The 15,690-nt window shown below is 41.6% G+C and overlaps 1 protein-coding gene across 2 annotated transcripts; it reads right to left on the bottom strand.

Annotated features, from left to right (window-relative positions):
- Positions 1–3,355: 3,355 nt before the first annotated feature.
- LOC115376394 (NACHT, LRR and PYD domains-containing protein 5-like) lies at positions 3,356–11,528 on the bottom strand. Of its 2 annotated transcripts, XM_030075948.1 has the most exons (10): positions 11,382–11,527; positions 11,205–11,300; positions 10,555–10,659; positions 9,633–9,748; positions 6,943–8,731; positions 5,681–5,854; positions 5,364–5,534; positions 4,974–5,020; positions 3,843–4,126; positions 3,356–3,791 (listed from the first exon to the last, which is right to left on the bottom strand). In XM_030075948.1, the coding sequence occupies exons 1-10, from the start codon at positions 11,432–11,434 to the stop codon at positions 3,594–3,596; spliced, it is 3,033 nt and encodes a 1,010-aa protein (XP_029931808.1). In that variant the 5' UTR covers positions 11,435–11,527; the 3' UTR covers positions 3,356–3,593. The 2 variants fall into 2 exon arrangements, with proteins under 2 accessions (XP_029931808.1, XP_029931807.1); XM_030075947.1 differs by having other exon boundaries at positions 3,356–4,126; positions 11,382–11,528.
- Positions 11,529–15,690: the final 4,162 nt, after the last annotated feature.

Raw genomic sequence — 15,690 nt, 5'->3', positions numbered from 1 at the left:
TTCTGTTCATTTTTACTGTAAAGCACTTTGGGAGGCCATTGGCTGTTTTAAATGTGCTATATAGAGAAAGCTGACATTGACATTAAAAAATGAAGTTACTACATATAAGCTATTGTACATATACAGCAGCATGTTTTCTGTATTTCATATCCAGGAGAAATATCCTACATAGGACATGAAGCTGTATTTACCTTACATCATCTTACCTGTGCTGCTGCAGCGTGCTGAACCCCAGTTGATTTGGATGGTAAATGAATGTCAAATATAAACTACAGGCTATTTGATTTAGCCTACAGTATTGATTGAAACCTTTATTAATTCTCAGCAGACAGTTGAGGTCTCCCTCTTTTACAATGCTGCCGAGATACACTTTAAAATACATCAACAACAAATAGGATATACCTCATACATTATAAGCCTCATACAGCATATGCCAGTTTCCTATAAGACAACCAGCACACCACTATGCAAATGCAGAGTTTCTCTCTTGTTTCTTTCTCTTAGTCCTTTGATGTAAAATCTTCACTGGGCATTAAAAATACACCAGTGTAATCGTAACAGATACAGTGCCTGTAAAAAGTCTTCACCCCCTTGGAAGTTTTCCCTATTCATTGTTTTTTGACAAGAATTTCCAAAAAATTTTACTCTTCAATGGCAAAGTGAAAACAGATTTACAAGGTAAGGTCAATTAATTTAAAATATACTGTAAAATAAGACATTGGATAAATATTCACCCCCTTCAGGTCAGTATTTAGCGGATGCACATTTGGCCACAATCACAACACTGAGTCTGTTCTCAGGTCCCAGTCAGGCTTACACATCTGGAAACTGCCATTTTACTTCATTCAACTGCTCAACCTCTGTCAGGTCACATGGGGATCAGTCGGGAACTGGAGCGTGGATCGTGATGGATGTTTTTGTCCGAACTCAATCCGAGAACAGAGCCAACCTGAACCCGAACCTGACAGGCATTCTTTTTTTGGGTCCAAACTATGTATGTACCCAAATACAATATTCTGAAGTACACAAATAAATCTTTGATCCTGAATAGTTTTTCTGTCTTAAGTTTCTCCTCATTATTCAGGAGCTTTTTTCTAAAGAAAAAAAAAGCGTTATTCAGTAGACCCAAGCCCCCAGGAACAGTGCCGCGCATTGAAGCCAATTTTACATAGTGGCCAAACATGGAATTGCAGCATCACGTGATGCACTGTCGCCCAAAAAGCATTTTTCTCCTAGACAATAACAGGAAAAGAAGAGGCTATAAAACAGTGGATACATTTTTTGAGTGTCACAGCCAAACGACTCGTTTCACCAGCAGAATTTGATCCATTCAGTTCGATTACGTTTGGAAAGTCGAGAAGAGCCGCACGATTAGATTAATTTATTCCCGTCCTAGTTAGCCGAGAGCTAAACCGGAAGTTAGCTGGCTAGCTTGGCGGAAGTCTCTAGTGTGCCCACTTCCGGTTTCTTCTCGAATCCGAATAACGAATCCAAAGTTTTTTTTAAAAGCCCGAATCCGAACCCGAATACAAATAGTGCAATGGCTGTACACCCCTAGTCCAAACCCAACCTGAGCCTGAGGTTTTGCTTGACTTCCATCACTAGGTTACATTTACCCCTGAATTATCCTGCCTTCGGCATCTGACCCAAACCCAAACATAATTTCGAAATTTTTTCCAAAGCCGGCCAGACGGGTCCTGACGGGCCCTGGTCGGGTATCCACACTCTGGCGTGAACAGCTAACAACAGACTGATTCAGTCTGCAGGAGATTGCAGTCAGATTTCCCAATATTTCGCTGCATTCATTTTACCCTCTACCTCTCCAAGCCTTCCAGGGGAGGCTGCCAAGAAGGCTGCTTTCCATTTCTTAATGGACCTTTAATCAAACTCCAGAAGATGTTCAGTGAATTTAATTTTTTTTGTATGCATCCCAGCTTATAGTTTTCAATACCCTTTCCTTGGAGTTGCTTGGAGTTTTGTTTGTTTTCATAATCAAATTTGCTTCTCAAATCCTATCTTTCAGACAGATTGTCTGCACTGTCATTTGCAAGTGATCACTGACCTGTGTGACCATCAACCTATATATCATCAACCTAGCAATATGTCCACCATATCGCTCTGGTAGCAGCAGCAGAGATTCTGCTCAGCCACTGAGCCACTCTGCTGCACTTCCTTTACTCGGGATTTGACGTATTCATTGTGTGTCACGTTGCGAGAGACGAAAGAGACACTTTGAAATCCTATTTGAGCATCCTGTCCAGACTGAGACGCATCTGTGCAAATCTAACTGGAATCACATTGCAAACCAACTCCAGATATGATTTGGATCTGATTGGCAAAAATCGCATTCCATGTTCTTTCCGCTGTCCATCTCATCTCATCTCCAACCGCTTATCCAGAGTTGGGTTGCGGGAGAAGCAATTTCAGCAGGGGACCCCAAACTTCCCTTTCCCCAGCAACATCAACCAGCTCTGACTGGGGGATCCCGAGGTGCTCCCAGGCCAGTGTGGAGATATAATCTCTCCACCTGGTCCTAGGCCTGCCCCGTGGCCTCCTCCAAGCTGAACGTGCCAGGAAAACCTCCCTTGGGAGGCGCCCTGGTGGCATCCTTACCAGATGCCCGAACCACTTCAACTGGCTCCTTTCCACGCAAAGGAGCAGCGGCTCTATTCCAAGTCTCTAACGGTTAACTGACCTTAACTGACCTTCTCAACTTATCCCTAAGGGATAAGGTGAGAAGGTCAGCCACCCTCCTGAGAAAACCCATTCCAGCCCCTTGTATCCACAACCTTGTTCTTTCGGTCATGACCCATCGCTCATGACCACAGGTGAGGGTAGGAACGAGGATTGACCAGTAGATCGAGAGCTTTGCCTTCTGGCTCAGCTCTCTTTTCGTCACAACAGTGCGGTACAGCGAACACAGTGCTGCCCCTGCTGCTCCAATTCTCCAGCAAATCTCACGTTCCGATGTTCCCTCACTCGTGAAAAAGGCCCAGAGATACTTAAACTCCTTCAGTTGGGGCAAGAACTCATTCCCGACCTGCAGTGGACACTTCAACCGCTGCAGAGAACCATGGCCTCAGATTTAGAGATTTTGCTGTCCAGACTTTATGAATTCAATTTGGATATGACAAAAAAATGGAGTTCGGCTGGCCTAATTGTAGCCAGGAATGCTGATTAACCAGTGACTGGACCTTCCAGACACAGGTGTCTTTATACGCCAATCATTTGAGACACATTCACTGCACTCAGGTCATCTCCTTTTCACTAAGTGGTATACTACCAGCACCAACTGGCTGGACCTCTATTGAATTAGGTCAAACGCTCTGAACGGGGTGAAAATTTATGCAATCACTTGTTTTACATTATGTATTTTTAATTAATTGGCATTACTTTATAGAAAACTGTTTTCACTGTTTTTGTAAATTCTTGCCAAAAAAGCCACATTACATTGACCCCGGTCCCATTTATGAAAAGAATAAAAGGGGAAAACATCCAAGGGGGTGATTACTTTTTATAAGCACCGTCTGCAAACACAAAAAAAGAAATCATATATGAACTTGGTTTCTGGGTTTGCTGCACTCCAAGTTTGGTTATGGTAACTGACAAAAAGTGGCGTAGGTCTTGGGATGAATTTGAATACCTGGGTAGAGGGGCTCTGTGAAATTTCCAGTGAAGGTATGAAGGAGGATTGGCTTGTCAGAAGAAACCCTGTAGAAGGACAGATTGTGAGGCCAGTCCAGATACACTCCGACCCGGCTGGAGCGCGAGCACAGAGAAGACACGTCCACTTTGGTGTCGTCGCCGTGAAAAACGAAACAACCCTCCTCGGAGCAGAACAAGCTCCAAGACTTGTCGTTGAATCCCAGCCTGCGATCCTCTGCCTCCCCTTTCCGACTGATTCCTCTGTAGGTTAAGCCAATGGTAAAGGGTTCCTCCACCTCCACCTCCAGGTAAGATCGCCCACTCAGCGCCTCTCTGCACAGCACCTGGCACCACCCGTCAAATCTGTCTGGGTGGTCTTCATACGGCTGCTCCTTTTCCACCCACGTTACCTTCCTGCCGTCCTCAGACAGAGAGAGGTTTCTGTGTGCCGTGTTGGGGTCCCAGGTGAGCTCACAGGCATCTGGAGGTCAGAACATGTTTTTATACCAGTAGATATTACGCAATCTGTGCCCAATTTTACTGTCCCAATAAAACTGGCAGAGGACGGAGGCTGTGAATCGGAGTGTATCCCCTTGTCCGAACGTCACACAGTGGCATAACTTCCAAACAGAAGCTAAAATTTTCACTAAATTTGATGTAAAGGTTGGTGATGAGGCCAGAGAAGACAGGCTGAGGTTTTTGCACCTGTTAGTCAAAAGGGGGTGTGGCTGTGGATGTGGCTTACAATAAAATGTCTCATAATTTCTCAGTGGATGTCATCATAAAACTTGCAGTTTCTGTCATGGGCCACAGATGACCGGATTTACTTTTCTGACAGGCGGTTCAGCCATATAGGGGGCGTGGCTGTAGGCGGGGGCCTAGCACGGGGCCTAGTGCAGTTGATTAGCCCTACAACACAAAATTTTGACCCAAGGTTTGTCCTGGGCAAACGAACGACATACACATGTCTCACACTGATTGAGCCATGCCCATATCCTCCCAAAACCCGCCCACTTCCTGCAAATTTCAGGACTCCTAACCACACAAAGGTGCACAAACTGTAACATGAAGAGGAATATAGCAGATTCATTCCCATTAGGACTTTACAATTAGGTACAACTGAATATCCTAAGCAGTCAGATAATTATTATAGAATCAAAAAATTTTAACACATCTCTGTGTTCAGTATGCCAAGATATCTATATAAGATACAAAAATAGTTCACAACATAAATTTGTTCACCAATTAAATGGGACAAAATAATCAGACAGTGATCAAAACATCCCGCAAAACAGTCTGGATCCTATTTTGTTAGTTGCCATACTTACATTTCTTAAAGCCCGGTTTCAGCCGCAAACTGCCGCGGTGTTCAAGACTGTGGGGAAAAAAACAGCAGAGTTAAAAACTAACTTCTAGGTAAAGGTCTTTTTAAATTTTAAATTCTATACATATTAAAACTATAAACTTTTTTCCCAAATGGTCTTTACTGAAAGAATCTGTGCAGGTTCAAAAGGACTGAACTGTTCAGATGCCATGTTGCTGGCAAATTGTGGAGAGATTAAACCAGATAGAAAGAAAATGTGAACATAATCCATCACACATTTTCTGCATTTTAATAAACAGCTAGTAATGAAATTAAACACTACCTTGTTTTGCCCCTAAAGGCCCCCTGAGGTCCCCAGCCCCCAGTTTGTAAACCACCAATTCATGATAATTACTTGAGTTCGAGGCTGCATCCTGGATTGCTTTTCAACTCGGTGAGCATCTTCACCCCCGAGTCTCCTGGGTTGTTGTAGCTCAGGTCCAGCTCTGTCAGATGAGAGGGGTTGGCCGTCAGAGCCGAGGCCAGAGCAGCACAGCCTTCCTCTGTGATCTGACAACCTGAGAGCCTGAGGAAACAAGAGTTATTACATCAACCACCCGGCACGCTCAAACGATGCATAGTGACACATGGGTTTACCAGCTTTAATGCCACTCGAGTGCAAACGTCCTGTACATCTACTGTCACTCTGAAAAGCATCTTGATAGTTTGAACCTGAGTTTTCTCAGTCTGCAGCATGGACTCCTCAGCCCTTCACACAGCGACTTCACTCCTGCATCCTTCAGGTCGTTGTTGCTCAGGTCCAGCTCTCTCAGGGCCGAGTAGGGGAACTTAAGATTGAGCGCCAGCTGCTCGATCCACTCTGCAGTAAGCTTACAGTCAGCTAGTCTGTGAACACAGTGGAAAAATGGGATTTTACTCATGTACTCATGGAAAATATCAAACAGTTGCCAGATACATGGCATTACAGGGAGAGAAACAAAGTACGTCAATTCTCCCTGAATGGTGGGGTCATTGTGCGATCACAGACATGTTTGTTCCATCTCTTGTTTGGAGGCCGTGATCCCCGGTGTTGAGAAATATTCCTGTGCAAAGCTGGCTTAAGGCATTCCTGCCATTAAAAGTAACATTACAGTATTACATATTGAGAAACGTTCAAGTACTTCAGTGTTACTACAAATAAGCCCTATGTGATGCCTTGCGCATGTTGAGTATTATTATTTTTAATCATCCTCATTATTATAATCATGTGCTAACACCAAACATGAAGCAAGTTTTACAAGTGGCAGTTACATACAAAGTCAATGCAAAGACGCAACAGACATGTATTCACGCCAGATGATGGGAAAGACACAAAATTTGCATATTTTTGGGAGTTGGAAATTTTTCAGCTCAAGCACAGAAGTCGCATTAGTCTGCAATACAATAGTTCAAATCTCATTTGGTCTGATCACGCTTCATTACCCGTTCCAATACTTGGATAGTGTTACAGGTAAAAGGTGTGTTAAAGGTATCAGTGTAAAAGATATCTTATATTCTACACCAAAAAAATAACCAGAATTACAATAAATAATGTGAAGTAGCAGCTTGTTTATGCACAGAAACCTTGCACACTGAGTCCGATGTGTTTTATTTTTCTATTTGCCAAAATTTGCAACATGGGACAAATTGAAAAGATTCATTCCATCCAATCCTGTACATGAAGTCCATTAAACTGTTTCATCCATTTATAAACCTTGTTGTGAAAAATGCAGAAAATTAATCTTGTTCTGAAAACTCTTATTTTTAAATGTGCGACAACTTCAGACGAAATATACGGACTTGGTGTGCAAAGGCCTTAAACCATACCACTGATGCCATTACGTGCCATCAGACCTGTCAAGGATACACATTTGTTGCTATTGTGACATTGAGGTAGTAGGTATAACACAATCATACACAATACAATACTTTGAAAAGCAAGCAGCAACACTTACAAGGCCTTTCTGCTGCACCTCACGGCAGGTATCAGTCTCATTCTGCCTGGCTCTGATGTGTTGTAACTCTTCAGGTCAAACACTTCCAGATCATCCTCCGACACCTGCAGCATGAAGGCCAGCGCCGAGCAGTGCAGGGGAGTCAGCTCTGTTCCTGACCGATCTTTCAACTTGAGATATTGCTCAATCTCATCTTTCACTTTGTGGTCTCTCATCTCGACCATGGTGTGGAAGAGGTTGATGCACCGGTCTGGTGGGAGGCCCTTTCTTCGGATGGTTTTGAGGTACTTCAGGACCTTTTTGGTGGTATCTGCGCCTGGTTCCTGGCATGTGAACAGGCCCTGAAGAACTCTTTGGTTAGATTCAACCATGAGGCCAAAGAGGAACCGCAGGAAGAAATCCAGGTGGCCGTTCTTGCTGTCCAACACTCGGTCCACCGTCATCTTCAGGAGATCAGGCAAAGTGTGCTCTCCCTGAAAATCTAGGAAGGTCTGGAGCTCCTCTATATTGTTGTTTGTCATACAATCATAGACGTACAAAGCGGCAAAGAACTCCTGTACGGTCAGATGCACAAAGCAAAAGACCTTATTCTGGGATAACACTCTTTCTTCCCTGAGAATTGTGGCACAAAACCCAGAGTGGATGGACACTTCTTCAATGTCAATTCCCATTTTTTCAAAGTCCTCTTCATAGAAGATGAGGTTATTCTCCAGAAGGTGGTTGAATGCGAGCTTTCCGAGTTTCAAGAGAAATTCTCTGTGTGTCTTCAGAAGATTCTCTCTTTCTCTTTCTCTTTTCTTCCCTGTCTTGTCATATTTCTTGCTTCTGCGTTTTGTCTGGACAAACAGGAAATGTGCCATCATCTCAGTCAGAGTTTGAGGGACTTCAGCTTTCTCGTCTCCAAAGGTTTCTTTGAATAAGTCTGCAGAAATCCAGCAGAAGATCGGGATGTGGCACATGATGCTGAGGCTCGGCGAAGCCTGGATGTGAGAGATGATCCTCTCAGCGAGGCTCGAGTCAAGACTGAATCGCCTCCTGAAGTATTCCTCTTTCTGTGCATCAGTGAACCCTCTTATCTCTGTCACCATGTTGACAAACTTTGCAGTGATTTGATTGGCGGCTGCTGGTCTGGAAGTTATCCAGAGGAGAGCAGATGGAAGCAGGTTACCTTGGATGAGGTTTGCCAGCAGGACACCCACTGATGTTTCTTCATTGACAGATGTTACAATCTCACTGTCCTGAAAGTCTAGTGACAGTCTGCTTTCATCCAGACCATCCAGGATCACCAGAACCTTGGCTTTGACATAAAACTCTGGATCTTTCAGGTCACGTATTGCAGGGTGGAACTCAGCCAGGAGCCCATGCAAGCTGTTCCTGTCCTTACTCAAATTCACCTCTCGAAAAGCAAGACTGAAAATGAAATCAATGTCCTTGTTTGCTTTCTCTTCGGCCCAGTCAAGGATGAACTTCTGCACGGCAGACGATTTTCCGATGCCTGCGATGCCCTTCGTCAGGACGGTCCTGTGTGATGTCTTTTGGCCAGGCAAAGGCAGGAAGATGTTGTTAAGTTTGATTAACGTCTCAGACGATTTTCTTCTCAATTTATGTTTAATTTGTGTGGCCTCGTGCTGTTCTGGCAGCCCTTCGCCCTCGCCTGTTGTTATGTGGAGTTCTGTGTAGATGCTGTTCAGGGAGCTCTGTTGCTCACCAGGACTTTCGCAGATCATGCAAAATGTCTTTTTCATTTCTTCTTTAAAATTTCTGATCACTTTCAAGAACAGGCTGTCTCCTGTAAAAGTCAAGAAAATATTTTTTGGAAAAAATCATGCAATATTAACTAGCACAGCATATAACATTGTTTTCTAGCAAAAAAAAAAAAAAAGGTCATCCAGCAAAGACGAAATGATAATTTTCCTGCTTTTACATTACTTCAATTTAATGTTTGTATAAAAGTCAGTGCTTGTGGGACGTCTTGGTGGCTCAGATGGCTGAGGTGCACCAATGATGTCCTGACTTCCACATTCATCCCATTCTTCACTTTCTGCCTCCCTTCTCTCTTTTCTCTGCAAAAACTACAACTAATGATAATAAAGATGAATATTTTAAAGGACCGTGCAGTGATTTTGAATGTTTAGCCCATTTACTACAATTCCCTCACATTACCCATAACCATTTTGCAAATCATGCAGGGGTACGCAAGATTTCCCAACATATAATCGAAATTTTTGGTTGAAGCAGCCGCCTTATAATGTTCTGCTTCTGCAGCTAACAAAGTCCTCAACATTCAGAAACCACACAGCTGATGATTGGCGGTGGAAAGTAGAACGTTTCCCCGGGGACTATTTTCCCTGGCGGAGGGACAATGTCAAGCCATGAAAACACAACAGTGCTGCTGCTTTTAGGAAAACTCATGTGGAGGACTTTATTCCGCTGGTGGAAAACTGGAGTGAAGAAAGTCTGAAGGCTCTGAAAGTTCATTTTCATATCGTAGTGGAATGAATGGAAACCAACAGCTGGAGGAAAGGGAGGAGAAATGATATGGCAGTTCTAAAATACCACTGCTCAGCTGAGATGTGAAGATCATACATTTTGTTACACTAAACATGCAGAATCACTGGTATAGTCCTTTAAGCAATTATTACTCGTTGCTGGAATACAGATACACTGCAGATTAAAGTTGTTACTGTTACCTGTGTCTTTGTCTGAAGTTTTGCGACGTTTTGAACCCATTCCAGCTGTGGTTTCACACTCACTGGACACTGGATCCTTTAAAACCTCCTCACTGGACAGCTCTGCCGTCCTCTTCCTGTGGAGAGCACCAGCAAACAACACAGACTTAAGGTACAACATGGACTTAAATACTCAGGAAACTAATCTAATTACAGTAATGTGAGTAAAAGTACAAGCCATTGGCCCTGACAACATCAGGGAAACCTGCTGTATCCATAAATGCTGTTTTGTTGGTTCAGAAGTTGCACATCTTCATGTTCAGCAGAAAGTAAATGAACTGTTTCACATTTTGAGGCTGTGAAAAAGTTTGAACTATTCTCGTGATTTCTTTACTGATGTAGGGTTTGCAGTTGAACCAAAACAATGGAGATTTAATTGCCTGTTGGTGGCGCTGTTCCAGTCAGCTGGGCCAGTCATCTTCATTTTGTGAATACTGGATATCAGTGTAAAAACACATCATTCCCCAAAGGTTCATCAGCTTTGACCCAGCAGTTTCTGAGATAGTGAGCAAGAAGCTTAGAGAGCTGTTGGCCAGGTGGTGGCGCTGTGGTGCACCAAGCAGCTTCATTTCTGTACAAGCCCACATTTGCAGATTTAACTAACCAATTTCACTAATGTGGCTTCAGTTTTTCTGTTGACATTTTATGAACATTACCTATTTTTTCAGTCAGAGTGTGTGCTGTTTTGTATGAAAATATCTAAAATACAATAAAAAGTTGGTCCCCAAAGAAACAATCAAGTTCAAAATGCTGATTCTGGTCTAAGAGACACTGAGTATCAGAAAATGTCAGCATGTTAGTTGTTGGCAGCATTTGTCGAACTCTCAATCCTGCCACATTAAAACACACACACACACACACACACACACACACAAATATTCACCTTTTTGACCCTTCACGATAAAAGTTGATTGGGCGGAACAATGACTCGTCGCTCTTCATCGAGACGATACTGGGAGCTCCAGGTTCAGATGAACTCCACTGTAAACTAAAAGAAATTTCTTTAAGAAATAATTTTTGTCATTAAATTGTTAACATTAAACATCAGAATAAGAAATAAAATTCTGGAGGAAGCACCTAACACATGTAATTTGGGTGTAATTTTAAAGCTGCATTAAGCAACACTGTGAGCTTTTTTCTCTGTAAAATGAGCCCTTACAGGATGTGAGCCTCACATTTTAAATCATTTCCTGGTTGAGCTTTCTAAATTTCTGCAGCGGCCCAATTTCAAATCGATCACACAAATGCCTCATGAGTCAGCGACAGTTCACTGAGTGCTTGTACCTTGACCTCACCTTAATTGACCTCACATTTTCAGACGGGAAGGAGGCCTAATCTAACCAGTCGTGTCACTCATTTCCTTAAACAAAACACATTTCTGTCTTGACTTTCGGGTTTCTAAAAGCGATCTGAAGCAGGACGAGTGGCTTTCTGTGCTTACAAATGGTGAGAAAATCACTGAGTGCAGCTTTAGTGATTATGAATATCAGCACAAAATATCAGCTACTGTTTATAACTCCAACAGAGATTTACCTTTTTGGCCCTCCATCATGAAAGCTGATCGGGTTGGGCAAAGAGCGGTCGCTCTTCAGAGACATGCAGCTGGGAGCTCCAGGATCAGGCTGAAAACTGAGAGGACAAAGTCATTAGACTCGGTCATGTATTCACACGGTGAGTCTGAATGAGAAAGACAAGATGATGCAGTCGTACCCAACAGCCTCCTTCTCCTCCTTCTCCTCCTGCCTCTGCTGCCGCCGACTCATCTCTGCTGATGATGATGATGATCTGCAGGGAAAAAAGATGAAACCACTGACTGCCTGCAGGTTTCACACAGTCACATGGTTTGACTAATGCTGCCAGGCATGACCGTCAGTTTAAAATCAGTTTCAAGAGACAAAACTGGAAAAACGACCTGTTTGTAACCCAATACAGCTGAACGAGAGTTTGGACTGTCACCAAAAGAGACGGCAGGAAATTAATTATGAAGGGAAAAGAAGTTCAACTGAGATTCATAAATCAGATAAAATGGAGGATAAAATGCACATGTACTACATTTTAACTCAATTCATTTTTACATGCAACAAATGTTAACTCTGTTACCTGTTCTTTCCACTGCTGTTTAACTGTTATTACTTCTGTTTAACTGTTAATACTTCTGTTGAAATTGTTCATATTCCTATCTTTTTATAATCCTTGTTTATAGTGTTTATATTGCTTACTGCTATTTATCATGTGTATACTGTATATTTCTTCTAAATTTGCACATTGACCTACCTCTATGCACATTTTATACACCCATGCACACGTTTTTTTCTGTTTTTTTTTTTTTTTTTTTTGCATTGCTTTTTGCACACTGGGTTGTACTTAGGTTATTCTGTTGTACTCAGATCTTATTCTGTTGTACTTAGATCTTATTCTTTATTTCTATTTTTTTTATTTACTTAATCTGTAATCTGTGGATACTGCTGAAAAAATGTGAAAAAAGTATCTATCTATCTATCTATCTATCTATCTTTCCTGCCTGAGGCTGTAAACCAGTTATCCACAAGGGGGCAGCAAATTCACTAATATGATCAATCTAATAGAGACTCTAATAAAGACAAGCTGAGTGTTGTGTTGAGCACAAAATCAAACAAACACATAAATAATCATGTCATGATAAGTCCTCCAGTGCACATATTACAACAGAAATACATTTAATAACCTCTGAGGACAAACGAGTCCATGTGTCAGTCACAACCAGAGAGGAAAACCTGTTTAATTAATCATGAAAATGTCTAGTTTTAAAAATCTGATTATGATGATTCAAACAAGAGCCTGAGGTTTGTGTGTCTGCTGAAAAAGACGCCTCAGTCAGCTCAATAAATCAGCCTTTCCTTTCCTTTTGTGATGTTATTAAACATCAGTGTAAAGATGTAAAGTGATTCTTTTCATCAGAGTATTCAGTTTGCTGTTACAGCTCCTGTTACTGATCTCTCAATGCCCACAGGTCATGTGACTTGGTTCAAATCTTGACCCTGATCCTTTATTCTTTAAATGAACTGCTAATTTATCGTCACAGAGAAATTACTCCAACAGGATGTTACTAACAGTGATGGAGGCTGTTTTTTAAATCACAGTGTACTGAAAAAAAAAAAAAAAAAAAAAAAAAAAAAAAAAAAAACGCTCCTCACCTTCTTAGCTAATTTTCCATTCCAAAATATTCACCTATTTAACAATATATTCAAAAGAAGCAATTATATTTACATTTTTTTGTATTTTTATATTGAAATCCACTTATGTCTTCCTCCTGGAAAACATTTTTGAACAATCACATGCCTCCCATCACACAGAACTGACTTTAAAAACAGCTGTCATTGCCTTGCTTGTCTTATGACATGTTGTACGGTTAATTTGAAAATGTTAAAAAAAAAAAAAGTTTTTTTCCAACTCAGCTTTGTGACTCAACATGAAAAAAACATCACGAGGGAAGTGAGATACTCTGGAAAAAAATAGTTTGATGGTGACGCTTGTTTCCCTACACAGGACAATGCGTAACGGTGAAACCTGATCAACTCAGTAAAAATAAAAATAAATGTGCACACGCTGCGTGGTGTGTTCACTGACAGACAAACTTTTCAGGTTCTTCTGCGTCGAAATTCTTTGCCACCTCCACCACATTCAGAGCCCAAAGGCAGATTATCTGCTTTGAAGCGGGGACACACCCAACTTTGTCTGATTAAAGCTCAGGATGAGGTTCAGGTTCAAGTCTAGACTGACGACCCAGACAATTAATGTTGAAACTCAAAACGCCTGGAACCTGAAGTTCTGAGGTGACATGTTCACAAAAACATCAAACAATGAAGTGAAACACTCTGATGTTTCAGGTTAGGACAGAATAAAAGAGTTGGATTAATAATAATAATACTAAGAAGAAGAAGAAGAAGAAGAAGAAGAAGAAGAAGAAAAGGAGGAATGAGATGATGATGAAGAAGAGTTTCCTTAGCACTCTGACGCTTTACAGTAAAAAGAGAAAATCACATGAAATAAACAATATGACAAAAATTACAGTAATAAATTTAAAAAAGGACAAGTAAGAAATGGCATAATCTGAAATTTAAACCCGTTAAAATATGACCACTGGCGTTTTCATTCCTATTCAAAAGGTTCTTTCTTTTCCTGATCTCATTTGACTTTTCGCTCAGCCTCTTTGCCTTGTGTTATTCTACCCTTTTATCTCGTTTTACTGGCCTTTCTGTGCAAACACTGCCTCTGAAAGTGCAGAGCCCAAACAAAAGGGTGCTTGTTCTGCCTTTCAGGGGAAATCTAGCGGAGGAATACAGGCTAAAAATAAAGCACAAAAGAGAGCGTGGTGAGACACAGCCGCCCTGCCTTTCACCACCTTACCTTCAGTGACTCACACCAACTGGAAGGAATATTTCAACAAAGGCAAAACAGCAGATTAACCCTCAATTAGTGGTAAATGAATAAATGCGTGGCAGCCTCGGCCTCTGATTGGTTCTTCCAGGGTTCAACAAGTTCAGTCACACACACATGAAGACTTCCTGCCTGGACTTGCAAGTGTGCTGTTTTTGGCAGCAGGGGGCGCTAAAGCATTTGTTTACATGTTCACACAGGCAGTTATTACCCACACACACATCAAACAGCACGGACCAAGGTGGTTCCCCTGACTGAAAGTTGATGTTTTTTGCATTTATGACTGCAATTTCACGTCATGTAGAGCTGATCAAATAAACAAGCAAACGATCATAATCAGAAAAAACAAAACTATTCACTATACATTAATGTTTATACCACATATCTGAATATGCATGTTTAATAATTCTGTAATGTTGTAGCCTAAGTCAACGGCAACTAAAGAAAGACAAGCTGTCAATTTAACAGTTCTCGTCTTTACTCTACTTCAACTGTACATCAACAACACCATACAGAAACATAAAAATATATAATAAATGCCTAAATACCTAAATACAAACAGATTAGTATCCATTGCCTTCTCTGATTTGAAAAAAATTCTATGTGTTGTTGAGGCTCTACAGTTCTATTAGCTTGACATTATAAATCATGGTTAGTAAAGATGGATAGTTCCTGCTTCCCTAGAGACAACAAGATAAAAGCTCTCATCTTAAAGAGTCATGCTGAACTATTGTTCTAACTGCCACCTGACGAAATAAACAGTGAAGAAAAACATCAGTAGCTTAGTTGACAATGATTGTTATCACCATTATTATCAACTAGGCTACACATCAGCAATGTAATCAATAAAGTGGGCCTATATTTCTTGGAGTAACTTACACGTTGCCTTCAAGAGAAACTTCTTATGTCCACTTTGCTTTTTGGGGACCCATCCTGGCTGTGCCTTATTACCAAACACACACACACACACACACACACACACACACACACACACACACACACACAAATGTGAATGTAAATGCAGCTGCTGATATTAAAATCCGTCCAACCGTCGAGTCTCAGGCTGACAGGTGCAGACCCACACGGAGTACGAAACAAACCGCTCTTTGCTTGTCCTCAGGCACTGTTTACAACCAGACGGAGTGACAACGACGACGGCCAATCACACATTAGCAAAAAACGGCAGAGCCAATCGATGAGCGATATTAGGTTAGAGGCGGGACCTCTAGCAGAGACCGACTGTTCATTCTTTATTTACCCCTAAGCACTGACTAGACACTGACGCACAGTGTTTCTATTGGTAGGGTCTGTACAGCAGTGTGGCCACATGTTCTGGTTTTCCCAGGACTGTTCTCTTCTTTGAGGGACTGCCCTGGAAAATTATTACTCTTTCCCGGGTCACGAATTGTCCCGTTGTTTTGAGAAAATGTAGGCTAGTTCTTCTAATTTAGAATGTTAAAAGTTTCAAAAAAAAAAAAAAAAAAAAAACATTCTTACCAGGCTGCGATACTGCTATTCTGTTTTTATGGATGGATTAGAATGGACATTTCCATTCAGATCAACATTAGCAGGACTGTCAGTGTCCATTCTATCCATTCCAGTT

The sequence above is a fragment of the Myripristis murdjan genome, chromosome 18, assembly GCF_902150065.1.
Source record: "Myripristis murdjan chromosome 18, fMyrMur1.1, whole genome shotgun sequence".
Lineage (NCBI taxonomy): Eukaryota > Metazoa > Chordata > Actinopteri > Holocentriformes > Holocentridae > Myripristis > Myripristis murdjan.
This window is presented reverse-complemented; position numbering and strand designations above follow the sequence as displayed.

What these genes read in the sequence shown, in the direction of transcription:
- LOC115376394 (XM_030075947.1), bottom strand. Translation starts at nt 11,434, where the DNA reads ATGAGTCGGCGGCAGCAGAGGCAGGAGGAGAAGGAGGAGAAGGAGGCT. An exon ending in GAGGAGAAGGAGGCTGTTGG is followed by an intron (nt 11,301 to 11,381) that starts GTACGACTGCAT and finishes TTGTCCTCTCAG; the next exon opens with TTTTCAGCCTGATCCTGGAG. An exon ending in AACTTCAGACAAAGACACAG is followed by an intron (nt 8,732 to 9,632) that starts GTAACAGTAACA and finishes TGACTTTTACAG; the next exon opens with GAGACAGCCTGTTCTTGAAA.